The sequence below is a fragment of the Zeus faber genome (assembly GCF_960531495.2).
Source record: "Zeus faber genome assembly, chromosome: 22".
Lineage (NCBI taxonomy): Eukaryota > Metazoa > Chordata > Actinopteri > Zeiformes > Zeidae > Zeus > Zeus faber.
In genome coordinates this window covers 2152501-2165987 of record NC_137209.1, presented here as the reverse complement: position 1 = coordinate 2165987, position 13487 = coordinate 2152501, and the positions used below count along the sequence as shown (strand labels likewise).

Below are 13487 nucleotides of genomic sequence, written 5' to 3'. Positions count from 1 at the left end.
CACCCTGAACACAGGATCCCCCCAGGGCTGCGTCCTCAGCCCCCTACTGTACTCCCTGTACACACATGACTGTGTGGCCAGGTCCAACTCCAACACCATCATCAAGTTTGCTGATGACACCGTCTTGGTGGGCCGGATCACCGATGACAACGAGAAGGCCTACCATGAGGAGGTCGCTGACCTGTCACTCTGGTGCCAGGACGACAGCCTCCTCCTGAATTTCGCGAAACTAAGGAGCTGATTGTGGAATTTAGGAGAGGATTACAACCGAGGACGCACACACCGTTGGTGATTAATGAGACTTCTGTCGACAGGGTGATCAGGTTCAAGTACCTGGGAGTTCACATCACGGAGGACTTAACATGGACTATACAAAGACACTGAGAAAGGCGAGGCAGCGCCTTTACCACCTCAGGCAGCTTAAGAAATTCAGGGTCTCAGTGAGGATCCTCAAGTCCTTCCACTCTGGAGCAGTGGAGAGCATCCTGACAGGCAACATCACTGCCTGGTTTGGTAACTGTACTGCTCAGGACAGGCGGACATTTCTTCCCGCAAGCCATAAGGACTGTCAACGCTGAACTCACCAGGAACTCACCAACTCACAGACTCTATAAGGCTGGTTATTGACTTTTGACCAACAAGCAGTAGTGCTACCGCAAAATAAGTCCGCTGGCAAACATACCTTTGAAATGTGAAAAGTAGCTATGTTCTTGACTTATTTTTGTTGATTTGCTGTTTCTCTCTCCGTTGTTATTTAACTTTTTTCAGAAAATATTTAGCACGGGTACAGAGACCGTTTATATTTGTATTTTAATTTGAGGTTATTGAGATAAACATCACATTATATTGAGACATCAGTCGGCTTATCGTTTGTTATCGGCACCAGTGACTGATTGGCCATCTGGCAATTGGGCAAATGCCAGAAGGGCGGCCCTACTATGGGCTTCCGAAACCCCGGCCTGAATAGCCTGCGCAGGCCGTTGATATGTATTAACGTATCCAATGGAATTGGTTCGAGAGCTAATATGATGTCACCTTTAAATCATTACCATACCTTCAGTCAGTGGACTCTGGTATACATGCACTACCTAAGTCACATAGGAATAACAGGGTTCAGGGTTGGTGGTAAATTCACAACAATTTGAGTCATGACTCAAATAAACCCATTAATTAAATAATTTTGAAATGTGTTGCATGAGTAGTTGTTTTATTTGCACGCTCACTGTTGACATTATAACATGCAGATGTACGAGTGAATCGCCTCCAAATGTTTGCCAGGTAATACATGCTGCCTTCGCCATCAACTGCCAAAAAAAATCTGTCATCATCAATCACTTCTGTCAACAGTTTCTGACTCTTCCCATCACTGTCGTGACTGCCGAGCACTCATTCTCCAAACGAAAAGGAATTAAAAACTATCTGAGGAGCACAATGTGACAGGATAGACAGAGTGAATATTATCAATTGACCGGGATGACTTTGCAGAGCGCAAGTCTCGCTAAGTGCCCTTTGAATAATGGTGAGTACTTCATGAACTGATAGGTTGCCGTGCCAATTTTTCTTAACATTCTAGCCTATTGATAATTTACAGTAGGTAGCCTACATGATGCTCATGAGTTGAAGTGGCTTCCAAAATTACATGAACGCTTTGACAGCAAGACAACATATCAGTAGTGCTGTGTCCGTGCTGCCATACACAATTTGTGCTGTGCAGACAGGCACACAGTGTAGTGTTATTTTTACCCCGCCTTGTTTGTCAGTTTTAACTAATCAAACAATATCAAATAAGACCGATAAATAGACTAACCAAAATGTTATAAACAGCATTCAGTTTACTTATATAGCCCATGTGTGTGCCCCACTTCTATGCAGGGGCCATCTGCATGTTTTGCGATGATGTCTCAAATGGTTTGAATTTGTGTGAGAAAAATCGAGCAAGGCCCACAGTTAAGCATGCAGGCATGTTAATGTATTTGTTGTTAAGCAATGTAACGTTCTCAAGCTAGGTCTCATGGGTTATTTAGCACCATAACACAACTGTATGGTGCTTTTCTAACCTGACTTGTCCGCCGGACAAGGACCATGACCCAGACACAATCTCAATCTATCTGTAGAGTGGTTGAAGGGCGAACGCACGGTCGGGCCTTTGTCCGGTTGTGTGTTCTGCCCCTGAGCCCGGCATTAGCTTGCTCCACTACTGTGCGTAGCCCTGGGCGGGGGCTGGCCCACGTGCACTCTGCACAAAGGGTCGGCGGCGATGTCGGCCACCCATCCGACCTGTCTTGAAACACGGACCAGTGTAATGCATGCGCAAGTCACAGGGTCTCAAGAAACACTGCCGCAGAATGAAAGTCAAGGCCACCGCGCACTGGTGTACGATAGTACTCGAAAGATGGTGAACCATGCCTGAGCAGGGTGAAGCCAGAGGAAACTCTGGTGGAGGCCCATCGCGGTCCTGACGTGCATAGGCGTATATTTCAAGAGGGGACAGGGGATACGTCCCCCTCAATATTTAGAACGTGAATTTGCCCCCGCTCCCCCAATAAAAACATGAAAGAAGCTTTCCTTTACAGAAATACATTTCCACCACATAATAGTGCAGAAAAGACACTAGTTGGCGCATAAAAATTCATTCGAATGCAGGAAACAAGTGTTTGACGGTCAAAATTTCCTGGGGGAGGACCCCAGACCCCCGCTTAATGTGTCCACGTCCCAATGTTCAAACGAAACCTACACCACTTCTGACGTGCAAATCGGTCGTCTGACCTGGGCATAGGGGCGAAATATTAATCGAACCATCTAGTATCTGGTTCCCGTCTAAGTTTCCCTCAGGATATCTGGCGCTTGACACTCGCAGTTTTAGCTGGTAAATCGCTATCTCAAGTTTTTTATGTTAACATTTGGGTGGGGTTTGAAAATAGGGCCTCTCTGTTGCGAATGCCAGAACTCTTTTTTGATCCCAGTCAGTCAAAGATCGCCGGTTTATCAGTGGTATTAAAAACATTTTTTTTTTACTTCAACTTTTTCAGAATTTTGATCGATTTTAATAAAGTTTTATCTCTGTGTCTTGTTGAGATGACATGCAATGATGAATTTCACTCGATTGTTTATCTTTATTACCCATCATTTCCTTTCAATGTACATTTTGCTACCACACTTCACAGTAGGTTTCATTCTTTCATTGAGAAGTTATATTCACAAAAAAAGTCAAGAGCATTTTAGGATGGATTTATTTTAGTAGCACTTTTATACTTTGAGGAACAGTTCAGACGTAAGTAATGACTGTAGCCAGCACACGTGTAGGCTGGCTAGTAAGCAAAGGTTCCCAAATTCTACTTTTAATATCTGATTTACCCTACTAGTATCTGCCAGTTAATATACTAACACACCAAACCAAACACACATACTAAGCGCACAAACTCCGATATATGTGCTATTTTAAGAAACAAACGTTTAATTGCCCTTAAAATCAAAACGGAAAAACAGAATATGTATTTTGGACTACCATTTACAGTAACACACTCACACTACCTTAAAACATTCATTGTTAAACAATATGGCGTTCATATTGGTTATTACACAGAGGTTTGTTTAATGCATATAATAGAATCTAGGGACTGGATGATACAAAGGCTTTGGGAAATCACTGGGCAGTAGTGGTGAGATACAGACATAAGTGCATATCCACACACACACACACACACACACACACACACACACACACACACACACACACACACACACACACACACACACACACACACACACACACACACACACACACACACACACACACACACACACACACACACACACACACGATGGGTGCGGCCAAGCCTTTGAGATCTCACATGGGAAGATTAAATTTGTGTTATACTGCCGCCAAGCGGGGTAGTGAATGAGGTGCAGAAATAAGTCACCAGCGGTTCCCACACCAGCAAACACATCAACTGGAAAGATTTGTTTTATATAAATGAATTAGCAGTAACAAAAGAAAAATACTTGAATGTATAAATTAACGCTAAAGAGTGAGAGAGAACCTATTCGTCATCTTCCTCATCATCGTCTTCGTCGTCTTCCTCGTCTTCCTCGTCCTCATCATTCTTCACCGTGGCCTTGTGACCCATTCCTCCTCCCGCCCCGCCAGTCTTGCCTTTTGCCTTGTAGTCCTCCACATCCTGCAAAGACAGCGGGAACTACAGCATGAGTTTTCTCTTAAAAATATAAATCGATAAATCCACTGCAAGATTCACTGATGCACACAACAATAGGGTGTGGATTGGAGGACTGTGCTGCTGTTTTGTACTATGAATGCTGACAATTAAATAAATAAACTTTTAAAAAATGCACTTTTCTTTTTCATAGATGACTTTGGAAAGACACAGTTCCATGTTATTGCTTCAGATGTGCTTAAACATGCAAAAACAATGAATTCAAGCACAACAATTTTAAGTGTAAATAGTTTTAGTTTCTTCAATTAGTCTCTCCCATATACAGGTACTCCTCACTTAACAACCGAGTTCTGTTCCTACAACCAGGTCGTTAAGCAAACCGGTTGATAAGCGAGGACCAGTGTTATTTCACGGTAAGGGGGCGTGGTGATGGCAAACACTAGTGTAGTGAATACTGACAGAGTGCAGGAACGAGAATGAGAATGAGACTTAGGACGATGATACGCGATGAGATGCTTGATGCCGAGACGCTGCGCACGCAAGTGTACAATACCCACTGGTAGTGGAATTCCGAACAGTCGTTAAACAGGTAGGTCGTTAAGTGAGGAGTGCCTGTACAGTATAGTTCAATACAATCGCTTATGAAATAAATGTTAAATACAAAATAAAAATTATTATATATCTGTATGATGTATTGTATTAAAACAAATTTCAAATAACTTTTAATTAAACTTTTTATATGTTTCCCGCCGACTCGTCGATACCCATCATCAGCGAAGATGGATTGGCAATTCTGCCCTCTGGTGTCGAAATGATTGAATGAAAAAGGACACATCATTGAGACCCATTATCCATTTCAATCCATCTTTAATCGACATGATATATGCGTATTGTCAACGCTTTTATAGCGCAAGATTGCATGGCACAAGAAAATATGTACAACCCTAACCCTAACCGTAGAATTACGAGTTTTGCAAAAGGAGAGAAAATCAGACCCTTATTGGAGCTAGTAACGCAATTATTTGAGTGTTATTTTTCCCTTAAGGTCTCAGTTTACCTTCCATACCCCCCCGTCAACAAAAATTTGGTAAAAGTAGATTTGGTGCTAAACGTAAGGTGAGAGCATACCTTTTTGTACTTGTCTTTCAGCTTGTCTGCCTTCTGCAGGTACGGCTGCTTACTGGCGTCTGAAAGGTTGTTCCACATCTCCCCAAGCTTCTTGGCAACGTCACCGATACCGAGACTGGGGCTCACAGCCTTGATCTTTGGACGCTGTTCCGAACAAAAGACAAAGAACCCAGAGCTAAAATGGAGGGAAGGAAGTAGGAGAAAATCAAATGTCAGAAAGCGAGATCCATGAAGGTTTATCGTGCAGCTGGACATTGTAAAGCGGGCGTATTTCAACGTTGGCGTGAATTCAGATCGCCAATCATTATATTATCAGGAAGTGTGTCGTTACATTTTTAAAAACAATTTACAGCCATGGCTAAATGGCAGTTGTCTGCAGTTGGATCAAAAGAAAACAGATGATCTAGGAAAAATGTTTCTCTGCTTTTCTAATTGATTTTGTGCTTTTGGAAAGATCCAGCACTCTGTATCTGGTCTGAACAAAGGTCTTGGTAGGTCAACCAATTGGCAAGCACTCAAGTAACAGAGCCTGTGAGAGCTGCCATGCTGTTTTCCACGTGTGCATGTGTTGTGTTGTGTGTGTGCACGTTTGTTTGCATACGGTGGTCTCTTGGGCGCGTTTGGGTCCTTCTTCTGTCCCTTCTTCCTGCCAGGGGCGTATTGCTGCATCTCTTGGTCAAACCTGACCTTGTCCTGGCGGGCCATCTCCTCAAATTTTCCTTTCTCCTTGTTAGACATAGTCTGGGGAGGGGAACCATATTTTTTTTTAACTTAAGCCGAACCTTAAACAGTATCTAGACAGACCACAAGCAACAGATGTTTTCTTTATCTTTTTACATACATTGACTAGTCAAGCATGGAGTCCCAAAGACAACATAAGTGAGGAATAGACTATTTGAAGGTGACACTGCTGCCTCACAGCAAGAAGGTCTCCCAATTAGGAGCCTTTGTTGTGGAGTTCTCCCCATGCTCACGTGGGGTTTCCTCCATGTAACATCAGTAAGGACCCCCACCAGATAACATGCACACACCATCGTCTGGAACCAGGCCCCCGGGCGCGTCGTCCAATACTGCCCACTGCTCCTGGCTGCCCCCCCGGAAGAAGTACAAGCCAGGGTTGGTCAAATGCAGAGGCCTCATTTGACCAGCCACCATCCAAAGCACGTGCATGTGTGTGTATGCATGTGTTGTAGTGTGGTGTGTCATGTGACAAATAAAGATTCTTCTTCTTCTTCTAAGTAACGTTAATAGATTGTAAAAGATTTTAATCATTTAATTTACTGAAATCAATTCAGAATACATTTATTTTACTCTCCCATTTAAGATTTTTTTATTGGTTTTGTTTGGCTGCATAGTACACGGTACAGGGTCTAAAACACATAACTTGCTAAGACAATGGAATAAAATAATAACGATGCCTAAAAATATAAGTTGAGAACATTAATTGCTGTTGGGACAACATTTCTTTCTATGATTTTTTTGTTGTCTAGTTTATGGTGGTGGTCAGGAGAGTTCAAGATGATATGGGCTTCCTTAAGCACTTGCCACTCGAAAATCGCAGATGGCTGAGACTGGCCCATTCCAGTGACTTCGCTGGCTATTGTTAATACTGTCCAGTTTGGATGCGTCACTCACACACAGGTTGCAAAACCACGCCAATTATGCAAACTAAATTTTTCACTGCTTGTGCACATAAATTTTGATCTCTGATGGGCTTCTAATACACAAACTGAAATAAGACAACCAAGTCAGTTTTTTGTGAGCTGTCTGTTTCAGAAAACATGTCCTGAAACGAGCGGTTCAGCTTTGGAGCCCGACACTAATAACCGACCCCTTCAGTAGAATTAGAACCACACCCCCATCTGAGTAACTCCACCCACAACTGTAGCCTCACCGGATCTGCTAGCATCGACACTAAGAGCTAGCATGGGAAGTGCTCTGATGTAGAAAGCAGAAAGACAGCAGAAATAAAAAAAAAAAAAAAAAAAAAAAGGGGGGGGGGGATTAATATGAATATCCAAGTGGTATTTTCAACAAAAAAAATTAAAAGAAAAACATGTTTTGGGGACCTCAGAGACCATATATTAACTTGTTGAAAAGGAGCATTGTAGGTCCTGTTTAAGGTCTAAACTAAGCTGTGACAACAGCTTCCTGCTTAAAAAAAAAAAACAAAAAAAAAAAACGGCATAGGAGAAGTCTATAAACAAAAGACGAGCATGTTTTTGTGCTTAAGTGCAAAAGTACAGTTTTTAGCACAAAAATGTGCAAAAAAAAAAACCCCCACAAAAAAAACAAAAACATGTGTGTTGAAAAGAATTGCATCCTTTGCTTTTTATCCTCTGCCAGGGTTTGAGCCAATTGCATGGGATAAAGCTTGCTTTAGTTCCTTCAAAATATATTCCTTTACCAGATAACTCCTAAAACCATTGAGCTCCTTGGGGTTGCTCTTTTCTTTTGCATCAGGTACAACAATCGCCTGTTTCTACACCAGGGGAACTCTGATGAACGATGAAGTCTCTTGTTCGAGGCTATGGTACTTTTTTTAAATATATTTTGTTTTACACAGGCCTCTTTACTCAAACCAATCATTATATTACAGTTATTATTGTTATTATATTAGAGTATCAGATTTAGAACCGTTCGATCCGATTGGTCAACTGGTCATGCGACCCAGTCATGACCCTCATGTCCTTCCAAGCAGACCTAAGATGACTGCCACTTGTCTGAGCTTGAATTTTGGCATTGTACGTTTGCTTTTGCCTTTATAACGTATATCTTAACATGGGAAATGATTACACGCATACCAAAAGCGACCAAATAGGAAAAGTGAGCCATTAATTAATTGATTGATATATTTTTAATTGATTAATTGATCAATGAGATGTAGACATATTTTCCTTATGATGATAGTAAAATGTATGTATTTTTATGTTTACAATTCATTACATTTTTTATTTTTTCGATTAAATTAACTTGTCAAATTAATGACTTGTGTCTTTAAGGTCCCTATGAATGTGTCATACTAAATGCTGCGGTTCAAACTGTGTAAGGTGTGAGTTGCTTGCCTACCCTAGACCACAAAGCCTTCTGTTTAGTGCATGCGTCTTTGCTAGTGTCTCACCTTCCACCTTTCGGAGCATTTCTTGGAGAACATTGTGAAGTTAACGCGGACCTCTGGACTCTTCTTCTCGTGTTCCGCGCGACAGGTCTTGATGAAGCACGCATAGGCAGACATTCTGCCCTTGGGCTTCCTGGGGTCCCCCTACAGATTGGTGATTTGTTTTAAGTTTAAGAGCAGTTTACTGTTGTTACAGGTGTTTCAACTATGGCTTCCCCCAAATAAGTCAACTAAAAGTTAGCCGACGAGAAGAGTTTTAGTCGTCCGACTTTTTAATTGGTCTTTTGGCCACAGAGAAAAAAAAATATATATATAAAACGTCATTCAGGAGCTGCCCCTTGTATGAAATGCTAGAGGGCTTTTAATTTGAAATAATAATTTTAACAGGACTAAATTCAGTCTCCTTGCTGGATGCGACACATTCAGAAGAATAATTACAGCTTTTGCTGAGCAGCTTTTACCCGTTATTTACAGGCAGCTCGCTAGCTCGCTTCACGCATGTGCGCTGTGCAACGCTTGTAAATTAAATTTATATTTTAAAGGCTGGTTATTGTGTTGGTGATACTGATAAATGAACAAAATCTTCAGTCCTCTTGCTGGTTGTTCCAACACTTTCAGAATAGGGATGTTCCTAACGACTTATTTCCCTGGCGTTTAAATGGAAGTTCAAATTTAGAAGAGTCTAAAAATCCGAAAAATATTGCTTATATTATAAAAATATTGCATATATTATAAGAGCCATTTGAAACCGTTAATCACATTCTTCAATCACCAAATTGTATTTTAAATGTTCCAACGGACGGGGCAGAGACCGGCTAGTGGTGCGCCCGAGCCCTGGGGAAGCGGAAAGGGGCACTATAAAGCTGGCAGCCCGGGAGTCCAGGGCCCCCAGGAAATGGCCCAACAAGGGGTACCTAACGAGGAGAGGCCAGCACCGGGAAAACAATCTTCCATAGCTACATTTCAGTACAAATGATGTCAATATGTTATATGTATACATACAAAATAATAGGGCCTCATAAGTTTAACCGATGTAATGCTTAACCCTTGTAATTAACAGTGACTCGCTTCGTGCATGCAGCGCTTCTAAATAAAATTGATATCCTAAAGGCTGGTTATTAGGTTTGTATTTCTCTGGAACATAGCACAGTGTTAACAATGTTAGTTATAACATTCCTTCTCAGCCCTGGGACTTAAAACCATTTTATGATGCCCGTAAAAGATATATTTAGATAATGAAATTAATATCACAAAAGTGTGACGATCAGTCCACTAATGGCTTGAACTACCGCCTAATAGTCGACTAGGAAGATAATAAAGAATAAAAATTAATGTTGGTCTGACTCCCCATCCACATATCAATCGACCAACCTTTGCCATTCTGTTCGCCAGACTGGAGGAGTGTAGGATACCAAGCGAATTACTGATTCTGGTTCAAACCTAAAATGGAAAGAAAAAAAAAAAAAAAAAGAACATTGAAGCATCAGACTCCCCCCCCCCACACAGGCAATCCTTAACACATGCATTTAAAACGAGCTGCAAATTTTGATACATTTCAAGCAGATAACATTATTTTTTCCTGATTGATCAAGGGAATATTTGTCAATAAATAAAAAATGGCAGTGACGCACACTCTTTGATACACTTTACAAATTTGTCCCTGTTACTTGGATGTTAAAAGTGTATTATTTAGATTGTGTCAAATGACCCAATCAAAACCATAACTTATAGCAACCATGTCATTATTTTTTAGCAACAAACTAACTACTAACTACAAAGTATAAAAATGAAATCATTGTGAAATATACAACCAACCAAAATAATTAGAAATCAGATAAAAAACGGACAAATTTTGCAATAAACAACGAACAATAAATCTCTAAACAATTCATATAATATACACACACAGTATATATATATATATATATATATATATATATATATATATATATATATATATATAGATAGATAGATAGATAGATAGATAGATAGATAGATAGATAGATAGATAGATAGATAGATAGAATTTCAGGGGGGCCCGCTGTAGACTAGATAATGTGTGGAAGACAACGAGAGGTCATCAACCAAAATTATTCATCTTCCATTTTGAGCAACGCGTCCTCATGTGAGAAACTGGTGTTTTATTTTGTCCAACTAGTCTTCTGCGATTTCATATTCCAACGAACGGCGGTATTTCTCCGGGTAAATTATTTGTTCGTCCCGCATCAGGTCGATTATTGTTGGCGGCCGCAGTACAGCGCGAAGAGTTGGGTCTCGGAGTTGGCTCCCATTGAGTAAAATGGCTTCTGTGAAACTCGCGGGGGGGGGGGGGGGGGCAGCTTGTGGGACTAGAAGGTAACAAAGCGGTGCACGCCCCCTCTGGTTTTGGACTCTATTCACCCTCAATAACGGCGAACTACAAACAAGTATAAAAAAAATACCAAATGACAATACCCTAACCCTGACCCTACGATCTAAACGCATCCGCTCAGCCGCCAACGAGCAGCTCAGAGCAAGTCGCGCCTCGCGCCGCCGCTTGGTGCAGCACCGCCTATAACAAAGACTACGCGTGCAGCCATTTGTACAGAGAGCTCCGCTTAGCGCATGTAAAAAGTTATAAACGACGGAATTAAAGCCCAAAGTACAATATATTTATTACAGTGGGATAAAGATAAAACGGCTTCGGCGGAAACGAAACACGGTGATATTCAAGACAGCGCAAAAATTGACTTTTTTTAACAAAACCACCCCGCCCGCTGTGGGTGCAGGGGCGGCTTCTTGTCAATGGTTGAAATCGCCAGCCATTTTAATGCACGGGGCGAGCGGCTGTCTGAGTCAAGACGAAAGTGTCCAAAACACTGTTTGTCGACGATGACTTCCGTCGTCTTTAATATTTAAGAGTAGAGATAACAGTATCTGCTGGAAACCGAATATCTTTCTTTGAAATGGCAAATTCCATTCTGATTTTACCTCGAAATCTTGTCCCCATCGAAAAGGCTTGTGTTAGGCTCAGACAGCCATATTCACAGCGTTGAGCATACGTAGCGAAGCGCATACGAGCCGATCGATGTATGAATCGAAATTATAGCGTTTAACTTTTGAAATGGGAGGAAGTTTAAAACGTAATGCTGTCTATTTTGGATAGCCCGAGACAATACATTTTCTGTAACAAAATGGCGGTGCGATTAAAATCTAATAAAATAATTTCCGCTAATTCTTCCTGAAATGTTTAAACAAACCGTCTGTTTTCACAATTTAAACACGATCGCATTGTTTTATATATATATATATGTATATATATATATATATATATATACACACACACACACATTTTTTAATAAGTAACTTATTATCAATATAATTTGACGAATAAAAAGGTAAGGCACAATATATTGTGAAATACCGTTCGAATTGTGTTAAAGACTGTTTATAGCCCAGTAATTGTAATAGTTTTCTATAATCGAACTGGCACAAATGCATATTTATTTTCCTGTAATGTCATAATATATTTTTCTGTCGCGAAAAATACAAAAAAAAATGTCCTCAGACCTTTCGGACGTACCTGCGTTGTGATGATCAAGCCTGGAGTCCAGGCAGTATCTCTCTTTGCCTTCGCTATCCTCTTCCCCGGAAACCCCACAGTGTTTACAGCCATCGCGCTAGCTCAACACGAGAATAGCCTGATTGGACAGAACCGTTTGCTGTTCAAAACAACCTCCAACGGAGCTGATTGGTCGGGAAGTAGCGCACGCTCCGAATCCCTGTCCTGCTATTGGCTGATACGCGGGCTTGTCACACACCATCCGCTGGGATGAGTAAAAGTGGTCCGGTTCAAGTTTACGTTCTTATGTCTGCGCGGTGCATCGTGTGAGAGGAACTTTGCGTTATGGTGGGACTATACATCTGGGGTCCCTTTTGTGATGACCTAATCTCGGGGTTGGTGATATTGAAATGTCAATGGTGGTATATTATGGAACGCAATTTGAGTCAATATTAGATAAAATAAAATTAAAACAATAAACAAACATGCCTAATAAATCCTGAAATAAATGAATGAGCCAATGAATATATAAATAATTTCAAATATAAATATATAAAATTGTGAATATAGGTCAATAAATAAATAAATAACACGTTTTTTACTTTAAAAAGTATGTTTTTCAGAAGACAATTTGTAATAATTTCAGGGGACTTTTATTTCATAATTCCACATTTATTTATTTAAGGGGACTTTTATTTCATAATGCCAAATTTATTTATTCTTATTTCGTAATGCCACATTTCCAAGCCTTATGTAAATTAATGGAGCGTGGTTATCTTATAAGAGACGGCGGTCCGTATTGAGCGACACCGTATTGAGCGACACCGAGGCCGCACTTCCAATGGCGCTCTCCGACGCAGCAGTGGTGCTTGGGCTACTTTTTAAGTGTTGAAGCGGGTTGTTTTTTGTTGTCCGCAGGGTGGGCGATGGCTGGTTTTGCCATGCACACCTGGCAACCCTACCCGTGTTAAGTTTTGGCATTGCTACTGAACAAGTACAGGCATGTCCCAGAGAGCAACAACTAGAGCAGTGTTGGAGAGCGACCGCCACAGTGACGGCCTCCTCCAGCAGTGATGCTGCCCCACCTGCACCTGCGTCCACTGATGAAGACGAACACCCGTGAGCAGTTTATTGTTAATTAATAATTATTTTGTATTACTTTGTCGAGCTGTCCATTACTAATTTTCTTTGTATTTTGATGTATATACTGTGAATCAAGCGCTGCAGTGCCTTAATTTCCTCTACGGGGAATCAATAAAGTACTACCTTATCTTATTGCCTTATTATTGTCATTGTCAATTTTTTTTTACTTTATTACATTTTTAAAGATCACATACATAACAATGAAGTCTTACACGTTCTCAAAGGCAAGTTAAATCAATGACCATCAATGTTTTCCCCCCACCCCATACCAACAGTCGGGGTATATAGATCAGAATAGACATATAGATCTTAAACATATGAATAGCAAATAATTTGATATAAAAAGTCAATGTACACTGTACATATACAGTGGCATCCATATACC

At 40.9% G+C, this 13487-nt stretch overlaps 1 protein-coding gene across 2 annotated transcripts; it reads right to left on the bottom strand.

Annotated features, from left to right (window-relative positions):
• Window positions 1–3213: 3213 nt before the first annotated feature.
• hmgb3a (high mobility group box 3a) lies at window positions 3214–12067 on the bottom strand. 2 transcript variants are annotated; one of them, XM_080022830.1, is made up of 6 exons: window positions 11981–12067; window positions 9790–9858; window positions 8422–8562; window positions 5902–6041; window positions 5301–5475; window positions 3214–4178 (listed from the first exon to the last, which is right to left on the bottom strand). In XM_080022830.1, the coding sequence occupies exons 2-6, from the start codon at window positions 9796–9798 to the stop codon at window positions 4041–4043; spliced, it is 603 nt and encodes a 200-aa protein (XP_079878956.1). In that variant the 5' UTR covers window positions 9799–9858; window positions 11981–12067; the 3' UTR covers window positions 3214–4040. The 2 variants fall into 2 exon arrangements, with proteins under 2 accessions (XP_079878956.1, XP_079878957.1); XM_080022831.1 differs by having other exon boundaries at window positions 11968–12021.
• Between the last annotated feature and the right edge of the window lie 1420 nt (window positions 12068–13487).

Coding starts and splice junctions, on each gene's coding strand:
- hmgb3a (XM_080022830.1), bottom strand. Junction 5,476..5,901: donor AACGCGCCCAAGAGACCACC/GTATGCAAACAA, acceptor CCTCCATTTTAG/CTCTGGGTTCTTTGTCTTTT. Junction 4,179..5,300: donor TGAAAGACAAGTACAAAAAG/GTATGCTCTCAC, acceptor CTGTCTTTGCAG/GATGTGGAGGACTACAAGGC.